Source organism: Bubalus bubalis, chromosome 11 (genome assembly GCF_019923935.1).
Source record: "Bubalus bubalis isolate 160015118507 breed Murrah chromosome 11, NDDB_SH_1, whole genome shotgun sequence".
NCBI lineage: Eukaryota > Metazoa > Chordata > Mammalia > Artiodactyla > Bovidae > Bubalus > Bubalus bubalis.
Genome location: NC_059167.1, coordinates 31,383,111 through 31,404,130, shown reverse-complemented (window position 1 = coordinate 31,404,130; position 21,020 = coordinate 31,383,111). Strand labels below are relative to the sequence as shown.

The 21,020-nt window shown below is 43.4% G+C and overlaps 1 protein-coding gene and 1 pseudogene across 1 annotated transcript in view; one reads left to right on the top strand and one right to left on the bottom strand.

The window, feature by feature from the left end:
• Positions 1 to 21,020, bottom strand: part of RTN1 (reticulon 1) — a 241,266-nt gene that overhangs the window by 95,003 nt on the left and 125,243 nt on the right. Inside the window, exon 3 of the mRNA XM_006069649.4 lies at positions 15,488 to 16,231. Within this exon, the coding sequence (XP_006069711.4) occupies positions 15,488 to 16,231 (744 nt within the window). The remainder of the gene's footprint in view (positions 1 to 15,487; positions 16,232 to 21,020) is intronic.
• On the top strand, positions 8,617 to 9,762 carry LOC102407284 (annotated as a pseudogene).

Genomic DNA, 21,020 nt, shown 5'->3' with positions numbered 1-21,020 from the left:
ACTCCAGTGTTCTTGCCTGGAAAATCCCAGGGACGGGGAAGCCTGGTGGGCTGCCACCTATGGGGTTGCACAGAGTCGGACATGACTGAAGTGACTTAGCAGCAGCAGCAGGGAATAGCTGCTCTGATTCTAGTTAAGGACCCAAGTTCTTAGAGACCAGAACAGTTCACAGGCTGCCAAAGTATGGTGGAAATTTTCAATGAAACAATCTACTTTTCTTGCCCCAATTCTATGCCCACCAGGCAACAATGAGCTTATCTCCACATTGGGGTGGAATTCTCCTGACACATCTCCAGGTAAACTGGAAATGGGCATTCTGGTTTATATCAGATTCAGATACATTTGTGTTTCAGAACACTTAGTATTGAGAACAGAGTCTTGGACTGAGAAAACGACTCTCCAGAGTAGACCAGCTCTACCCTCGGGTGGTTCATTCCCTCAGATCTGTTACATAGAAGGGATCACACAGTAGCTCGCTAACACACACACAAAAAGAACTGGTTTGTTACATTACCTCTATAGTGCACTCTAGGAAATGGAGAGTATCAGGGACTCCAGGGAAACAGGATACAGAAAATGCATTTCTGAAAGGGAAGCAGGTGATCTCAGGAGCACTGGGTTCCAAAGTGGGGGGTCTTGAGTAGCTGCAGGTCAGGGATACACCAGATGTGGGAGGTAGAGGACCCCAAGATCCTGCCTTGGGCCTTCCCTATCAGTGGGACTTCTTCAGTTCTCCCGGTGTTCTGTCTCACAGAAACTTTCTATGCTTCTGTTCTAGTGGACCTGAGGGTCACCAGCAGGGCTGCTTCTTGCTTTTCAGAACTCCAGAGAACATGAACTATTCACCTTGTGGTTATTAAAGATTTGTTCAGTTTTATGACAATATTTAGATAAGTAGCAACAGAACATCTTGAGGACAAGAGTGTTATTTTCTAATTTGCTCAGAGTTAACCTCACCAGCATTTCTAACAGTAGGATCAATTAGCATCAGCAAAGGAGAGTACAAAGGAGAAAGGTAGAGAGAAGGAGAGGCAAAACATAAAACTTCTACAACTGTGGGACATATGGTCCAACATACGTTCTAACTGTAGATCTTCTTTCTTAACCTCAGCTTTACATCATGAGTTACCATACTAGTCAAGATGAGGCTGGCTATGGTAACAACCCTTACCATGGGAGAAATCTGTTTTGGGGCTAACTTAATAGAGCAATATGTGTGTTCATTAGCAGGCAGCTTCCCTCCAAGCAGTCATTCAGAGGCCCAGGCGCCTTCCCTTTTGTTATCCCTCACAGCCTGAAGGAAGAAAAGGCACAACTACATCTTAGCCACCTTGCCCCAGATGTGACCCACATCACTTCCAATTACATCCCACTGATAACAATCAGGTGTTTAGCTTCATCTACATGCAAAGAGGGCTAGAAAATGCAGGGGCTGACTAAACAGTCTTACCCAGCAATGACGCTACACTATGGAAGTGAAGTGAAAGTGAAAGTCACTTAGTCGGGTCTGACTCTTTGAGACCCCATGGACTATACAGTACACGGAATTTTCCAAGCCAGAATACTGGAGTGGGTAGTTGTTCCCTTCTCCAGGGGATCATCCCAACCCAGGAATGGAACCGGTGTCTCCTGCATTGTAGGTGGATTCTTTACCAGCTGAGCCTCCAGGAAAGCAAACGATTGAAGAGGAAGTATCAATTTGGTGGAAACTGATCCATCTTTACCCGTTACAAAATGAGCATTTATAAATCACAAGAACAAATATGCAAAAGGGAGATAAAACTTACAGTTCAAGTGAACGATCTTCTGCCTCATCTTAGAGGCAAATCAGTCCAGATTTGACAGATGAACAGTATAGCTGAAATATAAAAGAGGACTTTGCCATCAATCTCCAGGGCATTAGTCTCTGCTGTACTGATGCTGAAGCTGAAACTCCAATACTTTGGCCACCTGATGCAAAGAATTAACTCACTGGAAAAGACCCTGATGCTGGGAAAGATTGAAAGTGGGAGGAGAAGGGGATGACAGAGGATGAGATGGTTGGATGGCATCACTGACTCAATGGATATGAGTTTGAGTAAACTCTGGGAGCTGGTGATAGACAGGGAGGCCTCGTGTGCTGCAGTCCATGGGGTTGCAAAGAGTCAGACACGACTGAGTGACTGAACTGAACTGAACTGAACAGGATCTGAGGGAAAGATGTGGTCTACACAGGAACTAGGGGTTTAGAAGTCAAAGTGAAAGCCAGGATTTTTGGCTTTGTAAGTAGAGCACATCCGCTGGATCATGGAAAAAGCAAGAGAGTTCCAGAAAAACATCTATTTCTGCTTTATTGACTATGCCAAAGCCCTTGACTGTGTGGATCACAATAAACTGTGGAAAATTCTGAAAGTGATGGGAATACCAGACCACCTGACTTGCCTCTTGAGAAATCTGTATGCAGGTCAGGAAGCAACAGTTAGAACTGGACATGGAACAACAGACTGGTTTCAAATAGGAAAAGGAGTACGTCAAGGCTGTATATTGTCATCCTGCTTATTTAACTTATATGCAGAGTACATCATGAGAAACTCTGGACTGGAAGAAACACAAGCTGGAATCAAGATTGCTGGGAGAAATATCAATAACCTCAGATATGCAGATGACACGACCCTTATGGCAGAAAGTGAAGAGGAACTAAAAAGCCTCTTGATGAGAGTGAAAGAGGAGAGTGAAAAAGTTGGCTTAAAGCTCAACATTCAGAAAACGAAGATCATGGCATCCGGTCCCATCACTTCATGGGAAATAGATGGGGAAACAGTGGAAACAGTGTCAGACTTTATTTTTGGGAGCTCCAAAATCACTGCAGATGGTGACTGCAGCCATGAAATTAAAAGACGCTTACTCCTTGGAAGGAAAGTTATGACCAACCTAGACAGCATATTCAAAAGCAGAGACATTACTTTGCCAACAAAGGTCCGTCTAGTCAAGGCTATGGTTTTTCCTGTGGTCATGTATGGATGTGAGAGTTGGACTGTGAAGAAGGCTGAGTGCCGAAGAATTGATGCTTTTGAACTGTGGTGTTGCAGAAGACTCCTGAGAGTCCCTTGGACTGCAAGGAGATCCAACCAGTCCATTCTAAAGGAGATCAGCCCTGGGATTTCTTTGGAAGGAATGATGCTGAAGCTGAAACTCCAGTACTTTGGCCACCTCATGCGAAGAGTTGACTCATTGGAAAAGACTCTGATGCCGGGAGGGATTGGGGGCAGGAAGAGAAGGGGGCGACAGAGGATGAGATGGCTGGATGGCATCACTGACTCGATGGATGTGAGTCTGAGTGAACTCCGGGAGTTGGTGATGGACAAGGAGACCTGGCATGCTGCGATTCATGGGGTCGCAAAGAGTCGGACATGACTGAGAGACTGAACTAACTGAAGTAGAGCACAGACTTGTGGGATAAATAAAATCTACTCAAAATTTCAAGATTCTGTTTTCAGAATAAGAAAGGGCTTTAAAATGTGGACCCCAACAAAGGGAAGAGAGAGAAAATAAAAAGGACACATCAACACTGAGGCCATTCTACTCATATCTAGAACCAAGTTATTTATGATTTTATTTGTCTAACATTTGAGAAAACTGTGACTCTATGTAAAGTGATTTGACCGTCACTTGGCTAACCTAAAATTTAAAAATTAAAAAAAAAATTAAATCCTCTGCAGGTGACTGGACTGAATTTCCACATCATTGACCACACTACCACTTGATCTAACTGTGCTTCATGCACCATTATAAAACTATTTACAGCAGTATATGTTTAAGATATTAAATCTTAATCTCCAAATTATAAAGCCACCTCACATACAGAAGCATTTAGGTTTACTTACAAACAAGTCAACTACCTGGAAATCAATTTAGTTGGAAAAGGGCACTGGATCAGAGCCAGGAGACCTTATCTCAAATTTTGGTTCTTTTACCCCTGCAACATCACCGAGAACAACTGATTGTACCTCAAATCTGACTTCAATATAAAAGGAGGGTGTTGATCAAAAAACTCCAGTTAGTATGAAACTTTGATTCATGAATCCTATATGATATTATATTTTTGGGCACAGGCAAAATGGCTAACTTAAAATTAATTCTGGTACAAACCAGGTTACCCTTTTAGGAATTTTTTTTGACCTCTGTCCTCGTGCTTATTTCAAGGAAAATATGGATGACAATTTAAATGATCAATCCCTATACCAACGGTGCAGTCACATGGACACTGGAAAATCACTGAAAGATACATTTTCTTACATCCTAACCCAGGAACTCTGTAAATTTGAAACGTGTAATTTCAAATCCTAGTGGCTTCAGATGAGGTTAAAAAGTAGAGGTTGGATATTTTCATCACAACCACTGGATGGCAACAGACATTTACAGTGAGTGGGGAAAATCAATATGAAAGCCATTCCCGGCTTTACTTGGCTTTTTCTGCGTTTTTAGATATAGCATCAAATTTCCTACAGATGTTAGGGGGAGGTAAACAAAAGTGAATTTGAGAGCAAAAAAAAAAAAAAGATAGCTTTGGAACACATATTCTGCTTTTGTAAGTGCTTTGCATTTAGAGAAATCTCCCAAGATTTCAGTGTTCAGCTGAGTTGTAAAAGAGGTACCAGCCAGAAGAGTTAAATCAGAATGCTGTGTTTACCAGAGTATGCAGGTTTGAGCTGAATTATTTATCAGTGGTAGTGAAATTTTTGATCTGTGTAAGAAGATTAAGCTTGCTACTTCATTTGTCACTGGAAGCATACTGTTCAACCCCAGGCTGAGGCTTTCTCCCTCTCCCATGAATTTTCTAAGCTATGGGCAGAGGCCATTTGGAGAACTCCTCTGGCCCAGTGAGGTAGGAGACAGTGGGCCTCTGGGCTGGACACCTGGTATCTGTTAAGTGGAGTAAAATTCAAGCTTTGTTCTCACCCAGACCCTCCAAGGACAAAGCTAGTGGTAAAAGCTGAGCTCTGCTAAAGCAAAGAGAAAAGGTATCCACTCCTGAGGTCAAGGAAGACTTCCCTGTCTGCACAAGCGCAGAAGGCTTCTTGGGGGTTGAAAAGGGAGGGGACCCCACCCCATAATAAACGTGGACATGCACTCATAGGCCTCTGCGGTGGGATCCATCTTGGCAAAAAGTTGCACACGCATCTTGGGGAGGGTCCATGGACCAGCAGTATGAAGAAGGAAACAAGATAATGGGCCAAAGGGAAACAAAGACACGGAAGGACTTTCCTATGTAAGTGATTTACGTCCCTCTGTACCGCGGTCCTCCTCACTCAGGACACCCACACTCCTCTCCAGTGTGTGTCTCCGCCTAGTGTCTGATTCCTGAGCTCCTCGGTGTCCGCACTCTCTCTGGGTGTGTATCTCTGCCCTGCTCCTGAGTTGGATAAACTGTTTTCCTGTGTGCTCTTTCATACATTGTGCTGTGTCTCTAATAATAAATGTAGTACCTGCGTTTAGTGTTTGCCTCCTTGAAACATTCTTGCTTTCAAATAGAGGCAAGAGCCAGGGCCACTTTGCTTCTAGCCTCTGGTCCCTGGTGGTCTAGTGGTTAGGATTCTTGGTTTTCATCCAGGCCACCCAGGTTTAATTCCTGGGGAGGGAACTAAGATCTCTTCTCAGGACTGCTCATTGCTCTCCCTCCAAAATCACCAGAAGGCCCCAAACTACTGGGAACAATAACTGTTAGCTAGCTGTGTCCCTGCCCGCCCTTTGCACATCTTTGTTCTGGAGCCTCTGTGGGGTGGGAAGATAGCAGTAGCACCTCCAGAATAAGCCTGTAAGTCCAGGTTGTGCTCACACTATCCCCCCTCCACTTCTCCTATAAGGAGGTGGAAGTCTCAGAGTTGACAGTACAAATTTCATTCTAAATCCCACATATAAACCATTTAAAAACACCTAAGCTCAATCAAGAGAAGGCAATGGCAACCCACTCCAGTACTCTTGCCTGGAAAATCCCATGGGCGGAGGAACCTGGTAGGCTGCCATCCGTGGGGTCGCGAAGAGTCAGACACGACTGAGTGACTTCACTTTCACTTTTCACTTTCATGCATTGGAGAAGGAAATGGCAATGGCAACACACTCCAGTGTTCTTGCTTGGAGAATCCCAGGGACGGGGGAGCCTGGTGGGCTGCTGTCTATGGGGTCGCACAGAGTCAGACACAACTGAAGTGACTTAGCAGCAGCAGCAGCAAGCTCAATCAGAAAACCTGCCTGGCAGGATTCTGGCCCAGGCCCTGAAAAAGATGGGACACTTAAGAGAAAAAAACCTGACAAAGATAACTCTGAGGGCTTTGAGAGGTCAGCCTCAACACAGTCCCTGGAACGATAGTTCTCAAATTCTGGTGTGCCTAGGATTTACTGGGGAGCCACCTAATGAAGCAGATTCCTCAGCCCATTCTTAGGAGATCCTGGAGGTGAGCCTAGGAATCTGTATTTTATCAAACAGTTTATGATGTCAATGGTCCCCAACTGCACTTTGAGAAACACTGTCTAGAAAAACAAATGTCTCCACTGAGTCCCTAATCCACTCTCCCTGCCACATGCCCTCAGTTTCCACAAGAAGAGAGAAAGAGTCCTGGATCAAGGCTTTCCTTGGCAGAAGAGGACCCCTAGGTCATTTAAAAGCCAAAAGGACCATTAAAGAGATAAGGCTGACTCAGGAAGCACTGAGTAATCACAAATAACAATAATCAACTGCAGGCTTGAGCTGAAGTTCACTAGGGCCAGTGATATACTTGTTCCCACTTCAGACCCCAGTTTGAGTGTTTGCCTTAAACTACCTTTTCTCTGACTTTATCCTCTGCTTTCTGGCGAGCTACCATCTTTGCTTGTTAGTATAATTTTGATCCATATTTGGAATTTCACTTTAGACTTTCTGAAGCTTTTGTGAGTTCCTGGCCCTCGCCAAAATTATACCTAACTCTTTTTAAAGAACCAACTTGCTGTCCCCCATCCCTGCCTACCTCACCCTATGTCCTATTTAACTTCCATAGGTACCATATTTGACCCTTATTCCAGCTCCGGTCTCAGCCACTCAAACATCACTGTCACCAAAACACGTTAATAACTATTATACCCCGCAATGCTTGGCCATAAAAATATACTAGATACACAGCTCAGCCTGGGAGAGAATATTTCAGAGCCAGCATTACCCAAATGGATGATTTTCCCATAGTAGACATAAAAAAATTGGCTTCAGTGAATAAAGAAACTGCATTGAGGCTTAGGGTATTTTTCCTATTATAAATATTTTTGCATCTATTTATAATAATTATGGTGACAAAAACTGAAATATAATTTGAGAGATGTGGGAATAAAGTCACCCCAAATACCAATCCACTGTATCAGTAAGTCCAATTAAGACAATCTTCAAAATAAACTTAAAATTCAGCCATTCTTCTTTATTTTCATTGCTACTTCCCTCTCCCTGTCATATCATGATAAAGACCAAACTTTGCACTGTGGCCTGGGCATGAAAAGGCACTGCCAACCTTGTTGCTGTTGTTTAGTCACTAAATCAGGTCCAACTCTTTTGAGACCCCATGGGCTATATCCTCCAGGCTCCTTTGTTCATTGGATTTCCCAGGCAAGAATACCAGAGTGGGTTGCCATCTCCTTCTCCACGGCCCTTCCCAACCTAGGGACTGAACCTGTATCTCCTGCACTGCAGGCAGATTCTTTACCACTGAGCCACCAGGGAAACCAACGACGACAACAACAACAAAACAACTCTAACCATGGAGACATTTTTTTTCAGTTTCTAGAACACTCCCAGAACTTTCTTGCCTGTAGCTTTTGCATTGTCTGTTGTCCAGAATGTTTTAAAATGATGTCTTGCCATAGTTGATTCCTTAGTTCCTCCTCTCTGACCTTCTGATCCAAGTTCCACTACCACCAAGTACTCTCTCACGAGAACACATCATTCTGTTGATTTCTATTTAATGTCAGCCCCTCACCCACCCAAATGAAGCCCTGCAATTGGTGCATTCATGTCTGCCTTGGTCATCACTATATTGCCTGCATCAGACAGGCAGTATACCATATTGACTGAAACAAAGGAAGGAAGAATGAATTGAATTGATTAGGTCTTCCTTTGGTGGCGCTGGCATAACCTTGGGTAAAATTTATGTTATCTGTATTACAGCAGTGTTTTGTGGGGTTACAAAGGTAGGATTCAGAAGCAGAGACCATAACTGTGAGTGCCCCACCCAGATTTAGAGGAAAGTGAAGTTAGCATTTGAAAGGAGTGGGGACTCCTCTGGAGTCTTGATGCTGAAAATTAGATGTACGTGGATTATAGTATCCAATCTCCATGACTGCATCGGTAAGCAAAGATGATTTATGTGAAGGATAAAGGGACTAGATAGAGAATCAGGATCACCATCTAAATAGGGTCATTATTTCTCAGAGGCACCAGAACATATGCCATCTGTGAACTCTTATCTCTACAGGCAAGTTGGACTTGGATCCATCTTAAGGGGCTTATCTATGCCCCACTCAGTGACAGACTTTTATTTTGGGGGGCTCCAAAATCACTGCAGATGGTGACTGCAGCCATGAAATTAAAGACGCTTGCTCTTTGGAAGAAAAGTTAAGACCAACCTAGAGAGCATATTAAAAAGCAGAGACAGCTCAGTCAGATGGGCGTGGAGATGCTTCTGGAAGTAATATCGCAAAATGGCTGCCCATGGAGAACCCCAAGTTCAGTTCAAACTTTTTTTGGTTGGTGATGGTGGTACTGGAAAAGCCATCTGACTGGTGAAGCGTCATCTGACTGGTGAATTTGAGAAGTATGTAGCTACCTTGGGTGTTGAGGTCCATCCTCTTATGTTCCATACCAACAGAGGACCTATTAAGTTCAATGTATGGGGTACAGCTGGTCAGGAGAAATTTGGTGGACTGAGAGATGGCTATTATATACAAGCTCAGTGTGCTAGTATGTTTGACGTAACATCGAGAGTTACTTACAAGAATGTGCCTAACTGGCAATAGGGAACTGGTATGAGTGTGTGAGAACATCCCAATTGTGTTGTGTGGCAACAAAGTGGATATTAAGGACAGAAAGGTTAAGGCAAAGTCAATTGTCTTCCACCGAAAGAAGAATCTCCAGAACTATGACATTTCTGCCAAAAGTAACTTCAGCTTTGAAAAGCCCTTCCTCTGGCTTGCTAGAAAACTGACTGGAGACCCTAACTTGGAGTTTGTCGCCGTGTCTGCTCTTGCCCCACCAGAGGTGGTCATGGACCCAGCCTTGGCAGCACAGTATGAGCATGATTTAGAGGCTACTCAGACAACTGCTCTCCCGGATGAAGATGATGACCTGTGAGAAAGTGAAGCTGGGGCCCAGCATCAGAAGTCTAGTTTCATAGGCAACTGTCCTGTGATGTCAGTGGTGCGGCGTGTTTGCCACTTTATTATATAGCTAAGCAGAGCATGTGCTTAATCTTTGGATGCTGAAGGAGATGGATGGGCTTTGGAGTGAATGTGGCAGTTTAAAAAAAAAAAAACTTTCATTTTTTGGACCTGAATATTTAGGTGGTTTGGAACACAATTGTTTCCTCCTTGAGTTTCAAATATAAGACTGCTATAGTCACATGACAATATTGAGAGGTGGGATCTTGTTTGCTACTGTCATTTCCATTCCTTTTTGTTTAGAATCAGAATAAAGTTGTATTTCAAATATCTGAAAAAAAAAAGCAGAGACATTACTTTGCCAACAAAGGTCCATCTTGTCAAAGATGTGGTTTTTCCAATAGTCATATATAGATGTGAGTTGGACTATAAAGAAAGCTGAGCATTGAAGAATTGATGCTTTTGAACTGTGGTGTTGGAGAAGACTCTTGAGAGTCCCTTGGACTGCAAGGAGATCCAACCAGTCCATTCTAAAGGAAATCAGTCCTGAATATTCATTGGAAGGACTGATGCTGAAGCTGAAGCTCCAACACTTTGGCCACCTGATGCAAAGAACTGACAGATTTGAAAAGACCCTGATGCTAGGAAACATTGAAAGCAGGAGGAGAAGGGGACAACAGAGGATGAGATGGTTGGATGGCATCACCAACTCAATGAACGTGGGTCTGTATAAACTCCGGGAGTTGGTGATGGACGGGGAGGCCTGGTGTGCTGCAGTCCATGGGGTCCCAAAGTGTCGGACATGACTGAGTGACTGAACTGAAATGATGCCCCACTCTGTGCCCAGGCAAAATTTACTAGGGAGTTGGGTTCATTGTGTCTGAAGGACTTGGCATCAAAATATTACAACAATAATTTTGGATCTATATATACATCCTGTAGGTGAAGTGTCAAAAATATCTGTCCCTAGAAACAGTTTAAGTGCTGGGTCACCAAGATTTGGAGCAAATCTCTTCAAGGTCCTGAAGCCACGATTTAAAAAGCAGATCAATATGCAATCTGGGACAATGCTAACCTTGTGACTGTTGCAGAAGGAAAAACCAATAAGGTGAACTGCCTATTGGCAGCCTCATTCTGTGCTGCTAAACCAGGAGAATACCTTCTATCACTGGGCAGCATCTCATAAAAGTAACTTAATAGCTTTGAATAGTCTAAAATGGAAGGTTCAATGTCTCCATCTAAATATTTACACTGCATACATCCTCACAGAAGCCAGACTTTATCCAGCAGTTTCTGGTCCATCTTGTTGAAATCTGGCATGGGGGAAGTGGCTGTAATATTAGGGACATAAGTCTTTGGACCAATTATGAAACCTGCATTGTGAAAGAAAGATCCTGTCCAAGAATCTTTATGGCCTATTTTACTAATTCATTTTCATGGAAGCAAATAAATATGGGACTAAAGTATATTAACTTTTTAAAAAAAGGAATTACAGGAAGAAAAGTAAATGGGTCACACTTATTCTGGTTCTCTCCAAAATATTTTAGGACAGAAGCACTATCTAGTATATTAATAACAATGAAAAGTAATAATAAACATCATAAATGCTAGGTCTTTTTGAGAAGACCTCCATCTGGGAGTCTTCTTGCAAATCACTCCCCTAAGGAGATAAGCTTTTCCCCACTACAGAGGGCTAAGCCCTGCAAGCTCCAGCTGCTGCAGCTGGTGCCTGCAGAGAGAAGGTACAGAGGCCTGCCTCCCAGGGCACGGGATGGGATGGAAACAGCCGAGTGCCCCTCACTCTCTCTCATTAAAAAACACCATATGCCCAGGGCACGCTCACCAAGGTATTTTTCACTACAGGTTGGGCTGCTTAGCTCATCTGCTTACAGAAAAAATTCTCTTTAGCATGCTTATTAAAAGTGCACGTTTATGTTCATCCTGATGTTGCAGTTCTAGGGCAGGGGCCAAACAGGAATCTGCATTTTCAGTCAGCACTCCAGGAGACTATGAGGTACCCCGTGCTGAGGCTTTGGGATGCTTTGGGAACCACTGGCTTAAACCAGTATTTCTCAAACTGGGATCACTGGATGCCCTATTGAAAGTTCCAAATAGTTATTTTTTTACATTTTGTACTTTGTTTTTGATAATTTTTCAAATATTAAGAGCATCCTGGATAATATGGTTAATTGTATAGCCAAATACTACTGCCAACACTTCCACTGAAGTTTTACAATCAGGTTCTTCCTCTAACTTGGTCTCAGGCCACTGAGTCTTTACTCAGCCTTTACTCAGATCCAGACCTGATCTGAATATCCATACCAGAGTGAAGCCTGAATGATATCCCTTCATTCACTCAGGAAGGGAGTAGAAGAAGGAAAGGAGCCGATTTTGACAAAGGACATCAATGTACTAAATGGGAGGTGGAGGCGGGTAGTCTATAGGATGTTCACTAAAGAGTGAGGAAATGGACTTGGAGCCCAGAATGAAAGACTTCTCCAAAGCCTGGGAGGTGCTACACATGAGGCAGTGGCTGAAAATCTGTGTGGATGAGAGCAAGAAAATGAGGGAAGAAGGAAGACAGGGAAAGGACTCAGGTCAAACAAAGGAATCAGAAGGAAGGTAGCAAAAGAGATTGGGGGAAAGGTCAGAGACTGAGGGGATAACCAAGAAGGAGAAACATCAGGGAGATAAAGGAGGACAGTTTTGAGAAGAGAACAGTCTCCATGTGAGCTAGTGGTGTCCCTGATTTTACTGCTAAAAGAAGTAAGTTAAAATAGTCTGTTCAATATGATATCACTTGTGCAATAAAAACCCATGTATACCAAAATACACAAAGAAAATTTCTGAAAGCAATAAGAACAACAAAACAGAAGCCTGCAGTTATCTCTAAGACTTAGAAATGTAAGGTTGGATCAGGAGAACTTAAACTTTTTATTTTGCACCATTTCTTATTTATTTTGAACATATATTATTTTCTCACTAGTGTTTTAAGGACTGTTCAGCAGTACAACATTAAAGTACCCAGGAGAACAAGAAAGATGAGACTGAAAAGAGGTCTTTTGGTTGTTGTTAGTGACGTTCTTCAGAACAGTTTCAGGTCAGAATGTTAATACTGACTTCCATGGTCTAAAGCATTGCTTCTCAAGCCTTAGCATGAATAGGAATCACTTGGACATCTTGGTAAAATGCAGATTCTAATCAGTATGTAGGTCTGGGAAGGAGCTTGACATTTCTAACAGGCTCCCACGTGACGTCCTGGTGGCTGGTCTGATACTATGCTTTTGAACTGCAAGGAAAAGTAATCAGAATGCTGGGAATGGAAGTGAGTACCCAGAGACCACTACTTCTCAAAGAATGCTCCGTAGATGATGAAGCCTACACCACGCTCTAATAAAAGATTCTGCAATCAAATAGGTGGAAATATACTGCACTCCCACCCTGATGAGTCACATTGGGTATTAGTGTTTTATTGAGAATTTTTCATTTGTTTTCAACTAAGACATTCCTAAAGGGTCAACCTTGCAACAGTGAAAATTTATCTATCCTGTCATGTTCTTGAGAGGCCATCCTTGAGGGTGTGGGGAAGCAAAATAACAGGGGAGCAGGAGCTCAGGGGGTGCACAGAGAAGGGAAACTGGAATATGATGAAGTACATCTGGTCTTCAGCGCAACAGCAGCAGAGGTCTCCGAAAGGAAAGAAAGCTCCATAAATAGACCGTATCAGGACAAGCACATGCCAGTAAATAAAGCCCAGTGTTCCTTGACAGTATGTGCTATGATGTCGTCAGATATTTGCCAAACCTCATTCTAAATATTTCTGGACCTTCCCAAAACTTAGCCCAGCACCAGCATTAGCAGGATAACTTCAAAGCCAGGGAGAAGAGCGTACTTGTGAATATATGAACCTGAATGCATTTACACTGCCAGAGGCTTGAGGAAACCACAGAAGCTGACCTGACCCCACTGCTGTGGGGAGTCGCACATGACTTGAGTGCAACCCTCCTGTCCACAGACGGTGATTAAGAACAGCCTGAGGGAGGCTGCTTCTCCCACCCGCTGAGGTGGAGCAGGTGAGACCAGAAGAACCCCAGGGCTCCAATAACCTGCTGGCAGCACCGAGTCATCTGCGCAGCACCGCCAGCGCTCGGCTGCCTCAGAACAACCTTTCAGACTCTCTTCATAGATAATGAGGCTGAGAGCGCCGAGTTTCAGTGGGAGACTGGATTTCAAAGACTCCCTCAGTGCGGAGGAGAGCAGAGGCTATTCACCATGGTATGCCTTAATCATTTGAAAAGACTGCCACTTTCTCCTTTCTAATGTCTAACGTGGCAGCAGAGAGTCCAAGCCATATGGGGCAACTTGCACAGAGATTAGAATTGTACCAGAATCAGCTGTAAAATATGCTCTGAAGCCTTTGCATTCACAGCAGTACTTTTCCATCGCCTTAGCTCTTTATTGGACGTTTGGTCGCTCGGCCAGTCCTGCTGCGGTACTTGTCTCTCAAATATACTAATGAGGGGAATGGGTCTGCACAATACCATTCTCTCTTTATTAGACTTCAGATTTCCTTACTTTGGAGGATAAATATATTCGAGCAGCACCGTGCACATGTGACCATTTCACTATGGGGATGCTAATTAGGAGATAAAATGGAAATACATGCCTGTTACAGTACAGTGATATGAACCCATACTCTGAATGACTCAAGAGTTTCTGCTTAAAGCTCCCTGAAAGCTGCAGGGCCCTGTCCCACCACAGTCAGAGTGGTGGCAAAAGAATCCAAATTAGTTCTAATATTCATGCAACAAATACACATTTCCACTGCAAAGTCTGTCACAGAAGAGCCTCCCTATTGCACACACTAAATATACTTTAAACTCTCAGGGATGAGTTATTTGGGATATCAGGAGTCAATTATGTCAGCCCCCACGTGATGCCACGTGTCTAGGCCACCAGTAACCATGCAGCAGGGTTATCTTTTCATTACATTCCTCCTGTTTCCCCCTTTGCAATGTGTTCATTTTAAAGAATTTAGAAGCGAGCTTCCAATCTATAATGAGAAAGATTTTGTCCTCTATTTTTATATGAGGCACTTTAATTGCTACTAACATTGAAGTTAGCATATAAACAGGAATGAGGGTGTTACCCTCAGAATCATTTATCCCGAAAAAGAAAAATACTTCTAAAAAACCCCCACAAACACACACACAAAGCAGAGGAGATGGGGGAGAGGGGACCTTGAACAGAGCTGTGCTTTTAGGATTTGTTTACAAGTTCTCCCCAGGATCTGGGGAGAGATTGTGTACCTTTAATGTAGCCCCATTAACTAGACTGTGCAGTGCCTAATTTATTACTGTTCACCTGACTTTAATTCCCTTCCTGAATTCCATAACACAGCTGCAACCTGGTGTAGAGGATGACTTGGGGGTAAGAAAGCCCAAAAGACTAATGACTTCCATTTTTTCTGAATTTGAAGACTTCATTCAACTTAAGATCTCTCATAGGGAAAATATAATGGCCAGATTAAAATAATTCTAAGTAAAAAGTGACTTTAAAATTAGTCACCTTAGGTCTTACTGCGGGACAAGAAACTCTGTTGTTGTGATTGCTTTGTTTTGGTAAGAGAAAGGATGGCACTGAGATCCTCTTGGTCCATTTAAGAAGAACTTTTGGTTGGCAAAATGGAAGTGCTAATGCTGGCTTTCAGCACCTAGAGGGACTGTAAGCCCACTCCATCACTGAGGGAGTGGGAAGCTGGAAATGAGCCTTAGACAATAACAAACCCCATCCCATCCCAAGTGAGGAAATCCAGTCCTGGAATGAAAGGAGGGACACATTCACTCCATTCAGGAGATCTTGGAGTGTCCACAAAACTGATTATTGGAGATGCTAGGGTTGGGCCAGGCTTAGCTTTGCCATGGAAGTCCCAGCTAAGAATCGGAATCCTCTCTTCTCCCCACTCTTTTTGGAATGGTTCTTGGCCAACTGTTTGACCAATCAGGACCTGACTACAGGGCTGAGCCAGACCAACGCCCCTCTGTTGAGTATCTCGGCACACCCAGGGGGAGAACTGTAAGCAGACAACCTACGTGAATCAAGAACGCTGTCACTTTACCTTTTTGCTTATTGAGAAACAGCAGAGGGGGCATGACGCCAGGCCCCCGAAGCCCGGGGGCCTTTGTGGCCTCGGAGCTTTGGTCGGAACTCGTTGTCCGTGGCGCGGTGGGCCCCTCGGGGGCGGGGGCGGGGGCGGGGTCTCCGGAGGGCAGCTCAGGGCCGGCTCGCGGGGCAGCTGAGGGGAAACTGAGGAAGGGCTCCTGCTCTGCCAGGCCCCGCCGGCTGGGGGTGCGCTCCTCGGCCCGGGCGCCCGGCTCCTCCCGGATGGCGTCTAGGGCACCTGGTTTCATCGGCGGGGAATCCTGCTCCCGTTTGGGGCTCTCCTCTGAGGCGGAGGAGGCGTCGCACGACTCGATGATGAGCTCGCTGTCCAGCTCGGCCTCACGCTCCTCCCTCAGGAGGCTATACTGGATCGATGGCGAGGCCGGCGATGGCGGCGGGCCGCCCACGTGACCAAAGGTCACGTAACCCGAGGGCAGCGCGTCCTCAGCGGCCAGCGGGTCCTCGGACACCAGCTCTATCTCTGAGTCCCCTGACTCCGCGCTGCTGGCCTCGTGGTCCAGGGGACTGGGGATGGTGGGCAGCCCAGACCTGGCCTTGGCCTCGGGCCTCTCGGCCCTCTGGCCCGCTGGCCGTGGGCTCTCCGTTGTCTCGTAGGATAACCCCTTTGCTTCCTTAATGGCAGTGATCAGCTCATCCTCGGAGATGCCGCATTTCCCCTGGGATTCTGCAGCAGACGGTTCTGTCGTCCCACAGAGCGAAGAAACGCCAAAGAGGCACACACAAGGACAGACAGATGAACAGGGAGAGAAGAAATAAAACAAAATTCCATTAGGGGAGATATTTTCTCCTTGCTTAAAAAACACATATCTTATTCGCCCCCAAAATAGTCTGTTTCCAGGGCTATGCTAGAAAGGCCACCTGAACTAAAAGGTTAATTACTGTTATGGCCCAGTTAATCAGTGTTTCATATACCTATATCTTAATTTAGCTATTTTTAAAAATAACGCAACAATTTCTTAGCAGTAGCACCTGGCTGATTTTTCTGTTTCAATATGGGAAAGATTCTAGAAGTCATGGTTTTAATTTCTAATCTGCCTCTCAGGGAAGTTTTCTAGTATCACAGATTTCATCAGATAATCCGATGTATGCTTGTGTGCTAAGTCGCTTCAATCATGTCCAGTCTTTGCAACCCTATGGACTGTCACCTACCTGCCAGGCTCCTCTGTCCATGGGATTCTTCAGGCAAGAATACTGGAGTGGGTTGCCAGGCCCTCCTTTGGGGATCTTCCCAACCCAGGGATCAAGCCCAAGTCTATTATGTCTCCTGCAGTTGGTAGGCCTGTTCTTTGCCACTAGCGCCACCTGGGAAGCCCCAGTCTGATATATATAACCCTCTAATTTGGCCCACCAGTGTCAACAAATCTGTAATAACTCCTTGTCCATGAACTCCTGTCCATGTCCCCTGCTTCAGTAAGACAAAGAAAGCTAATTTGGATCCTTATGTTCAACATGCTTTCCAACCTTCACATTTTCCATAAGAATCAATACATTTATTCTTTTTTAGTGAAAAGTGTAACAAAGTAAAGCAATATAAGGAATAATTTTTTGCCAGTTCCACTAAGCTGGCTGTGCAGACTACCATACTGCACAATCCCGCAGGGCTTCTAATGGTAGAGTCCACTGTCATTCTTTTGTCATCTCTTCACCTCCTCTTGAGAACAAAACCCAATAGTCACATCCTCTGGGTAAGTGTCTGATGTATATTCAGATGGCCCCCAAACCTCATGAGCAATCTTACTGATATTTCTCTCTCAGCTGAAATTACTTGGGATGGCCATGACAACAGTTTTCAAGAGCTCAGTTTTCCCCTTGCCAATACAACAGGGCCTTATGTCAGAATATCCTAGACAGTGATTTCTGGCCCTTTTGTAAGCAAGAACTACTTGTCATTTCTACAAAGCTTTGAGGTCACTGGGAGGGTAAAGGGTAGACTATCAATGGCTAAGTAATTTGTCACTTTAGGACTATGGGTGAACCCCAATGAATAAAACAGTTTAGATTTGTCTAATTCTCTAAAAGTTGAAATGATTTTATCCTTTATCCATGTGTCATTCATTCATCTATTATTTATTGACAGTCTTTTATGTGTTAGGCTCCCTTATAGGCACTTAGGATGTATTAGTGAATGAAACAGGAAACAAAATCTCTGCTTATATTCTAGTGGGAGAAGAATATAATACACAAATAATGCATGTAGTAAAAAAAGTATATAGTATGTTAGAAGATGTTAAGTGCTATGGAAAAAAAATAGAGTAAAGGGATCAGGGGGACTGTGACAGGATGGGGATGAGTTTGTAATTTTAAATAGGGTAGTCAAGACAGGTTTCATTGAGAAGGTAATCTATATTCAACACTTGAGAAGGTGAGCAAGTGATTCATGAAGATATCCAGAGGAAACACATGCTAAGCAGAGGGAACAGACAGTACAAAGGTCTGGAGGTGGGAGCTGCAATGTTCTAGGTATCAAAAGAAGGCAGCCATGTCTAGGGCAAAGTGAGTAAGGGGGCAGGAAAATAGGTAAATAGGAAAGGAGGTAAAATGCATTCAAGGAAGTGGGGTCATCATGTAGGATCTCATCAGGCTTTTATTCTGAGTGAAATAAGATGCCATTGGAGGATTTTGAGTAGAGAAGTGATATGATTTATGTTGTTTTTTTTTTCAGTAACTTAAAACAACAAGAACCTCATTATCTCACGCACAGTTTATGTGTAAAAAGATTTACTGCATGATCCTTAACTCTATTTTTATAGAAGTTAGTTCCTTAGTAAGTTGTGCACATGTGATTTTAAACAGCATGAAAGTGTAAAAATCACATTAATTTGCAAGGATAGGGTGGAAGAAGGAGGAAGAAGATAGGAAGCAGAGGCCATGTGAATGAAGGAACAGCCTGCACCTCCAGGCACTATCACTAGCAGCGGCAATGCCGCTGCTCTTGTGGAGCATTTTCTGGGTTACAGGCACTTCACATACGGGGCTTAGAGTCTAGTGGCAACAGGTCAAGTGACTTGTCCAAGATCACTGTACTGGTTTTTCCATCTTTGCCTCCTTGGACTTATTCCCATCTTTCTCTGTCCTGTTCTCTGTTCTGAGAGGCTGACCTACATAGAAGATATTACCTGGAATTCCTTCCTCTCTGATTTCTGGTTGGTTTCAGCCAAGCAATCACAGAAGAGATGGAAGATAGAGAATGTTGGGGTACTTATACCTCTTGCTGTTTCTGAAGCTCCAGGCTTTGGGAATGCTGTTCCTTCCCCTTCCTGCTTTGGGTCCAGGGTACTAACAGATCCTTAATGTTGCCAGTCCTTGGGTGCTTTACCATTTTTTGTTGGTTCTTTTAACTGTCTTTAAATGTCTTTACATTTGTAAATAGCCATTTATTTAAACCCTCTTCAGTTACAACTTTTGAGTGTGTCACTTTTGTTTCCTGCAGGACCCTGAATGATATAGCCTCATGGTTAGAAATGACTTGGCTTAAATTTGAACTCAAGTCTTTATGTTTCATGCATCTCTCACTATATCAGCCCACATCTGTTCAAAAAGTGGGTGGGGGTCAGAGATAGGACAAATTATATTTCAGAAAATGAGAAGAGGAAAAATGAGCTAGATAACCACATGCAAAAGAATGAAGCTGAACCCCTACCTCATGTCATATGAAAAAGTAACTCTACATGGATTCAATCTAAATGTAAGCACTAAAATCAGAAACTTTAGAAGAAAACACAGAAGTGAATTTTTATGACCTTCGATTAGATAGTGGTTTCTTAGACATGACATCAAAAACATAAGCAACAAAATAAAAATACACAAATTGGAATTCATCAATATTAGACATTTTTGTGCTTTAGAGGAAAACATCAAGAAAGTGGAAAGACAATCCAGAGAATGGGTTACAAATCATATACCTTATAAGGGACTTATATCTAAAGTCTATTAAAAATTATTACAATTCAATTATAAAAAGACAACCCAGTTAAAAATAGGCAAATAATCTGAATAGACATTTCTCCAAAGAGTATTTACACATGACAGAAAAGCATACAGAAATATGCTCAACATCATAATTCACTAGAGAAGTACAAAGCGAAACCAATGAGTTACCACTTCGTACCCACTAGGATTCCTAGAATCAAAAAGTCAGAGAGTAGTTAAGTGTTGAAGAGGATGTTGAGAAACTGGAACACTCAGCCACTGCTGGTGTGGACATAAAATGATACAGTGGCTTTGGAAACTAGTCTGGCAGTTCCTCAACTGTTTAGAGTTCCATATAAATCAGAAATTCCTCTCATAAGTAGAGAATTGAAAACCTATGTCCACACAAAAATTTATACACTGTGTTCATAACAGCATTGTCTGTAACAGTCAAAAAAGTGAAACAACCCATATCATACCCCCAGTACCAGGTACAGTGCCTGGCACACAGGATGTACTCAACAAACAGAGCTCACGCGAGAATTAGCTCAAATTGTTAAAACAATGGTTCTTTTTTTTTTTTCCTAAGGGTGACTTTTGGGTGTTTGGTCTTGCTTTGTTTATGTTTTTTTAATTAATTAATCTATTTGACTGCATTAGGTCTTAGTTGCAGCATCCAGGCTTAGTCGTGGCACTGGCTCAGTGTACAGTGTATGGGCTTAGTGGCCTCGTGGCATGTGGCATCTTAGTTCCCTGACTAGGGATTGGACACATGTCCCCTGAATTGGAAGGCAGATTTTTAACTACTAGACGGCTGGGGAAGTCCCAGAACAGTAGTGAAACTGTTTCTGAGTTATGTAAACATAAATCTGATCCTGCAGTTCTTCCCTTCCTTCTCCTCACTGATTTTGAGTGGTGTGTGGCTCAAAACTGCCCTCAGAAACTTTGACTTAGTAGAAGTTAAGTCTTGAGGGGGCCCAGGCATCAGCGTTTTATAACTCCAAAGGTGATTCTAAAGATCACATCCAGTTAGGGTTGACAGATTTAGCAAGTAAAGATACAGGATACGTAGTTAACTAGGACTGTTTGATAAACAATGAACTTTTTTTTAGCATAAGTGTGTCCTAGGAAATATTGATATTTTTACCTGGCAACCCTCTCTCCAGCTGAAAACCACTATGTTAGAGCATTCAGAAAATAAGGCTTGAGGATGTTGGTTTATTTACTCAAAGGTAAGAATGGTAGGGACTTCCCCAGTGGCTCAGACAGTAAAGAATTTGCCTGCAATGCAGGAGACCGGGGTTTGATCCCTGGGTCAGGAAGATCCCCTGGAGAGGGGAATGGCTACCCACTCCAGGATTGTTATCTGGAGAATTCCATGAACAAATGAGCCTGGCAGGGCCACAACCCATGGAGTTGCAAAGATTTGGACACAACTGAGCGACTAACACACAAGGATGGTACCAGTGGAGTATGGGAGGAAAAGGTCTGGTAAGTTTCATGTTGGGCAAGTAAAAGTACTACTTTCAAAAAAAATCATCTTTCTTATGAGTGAAATG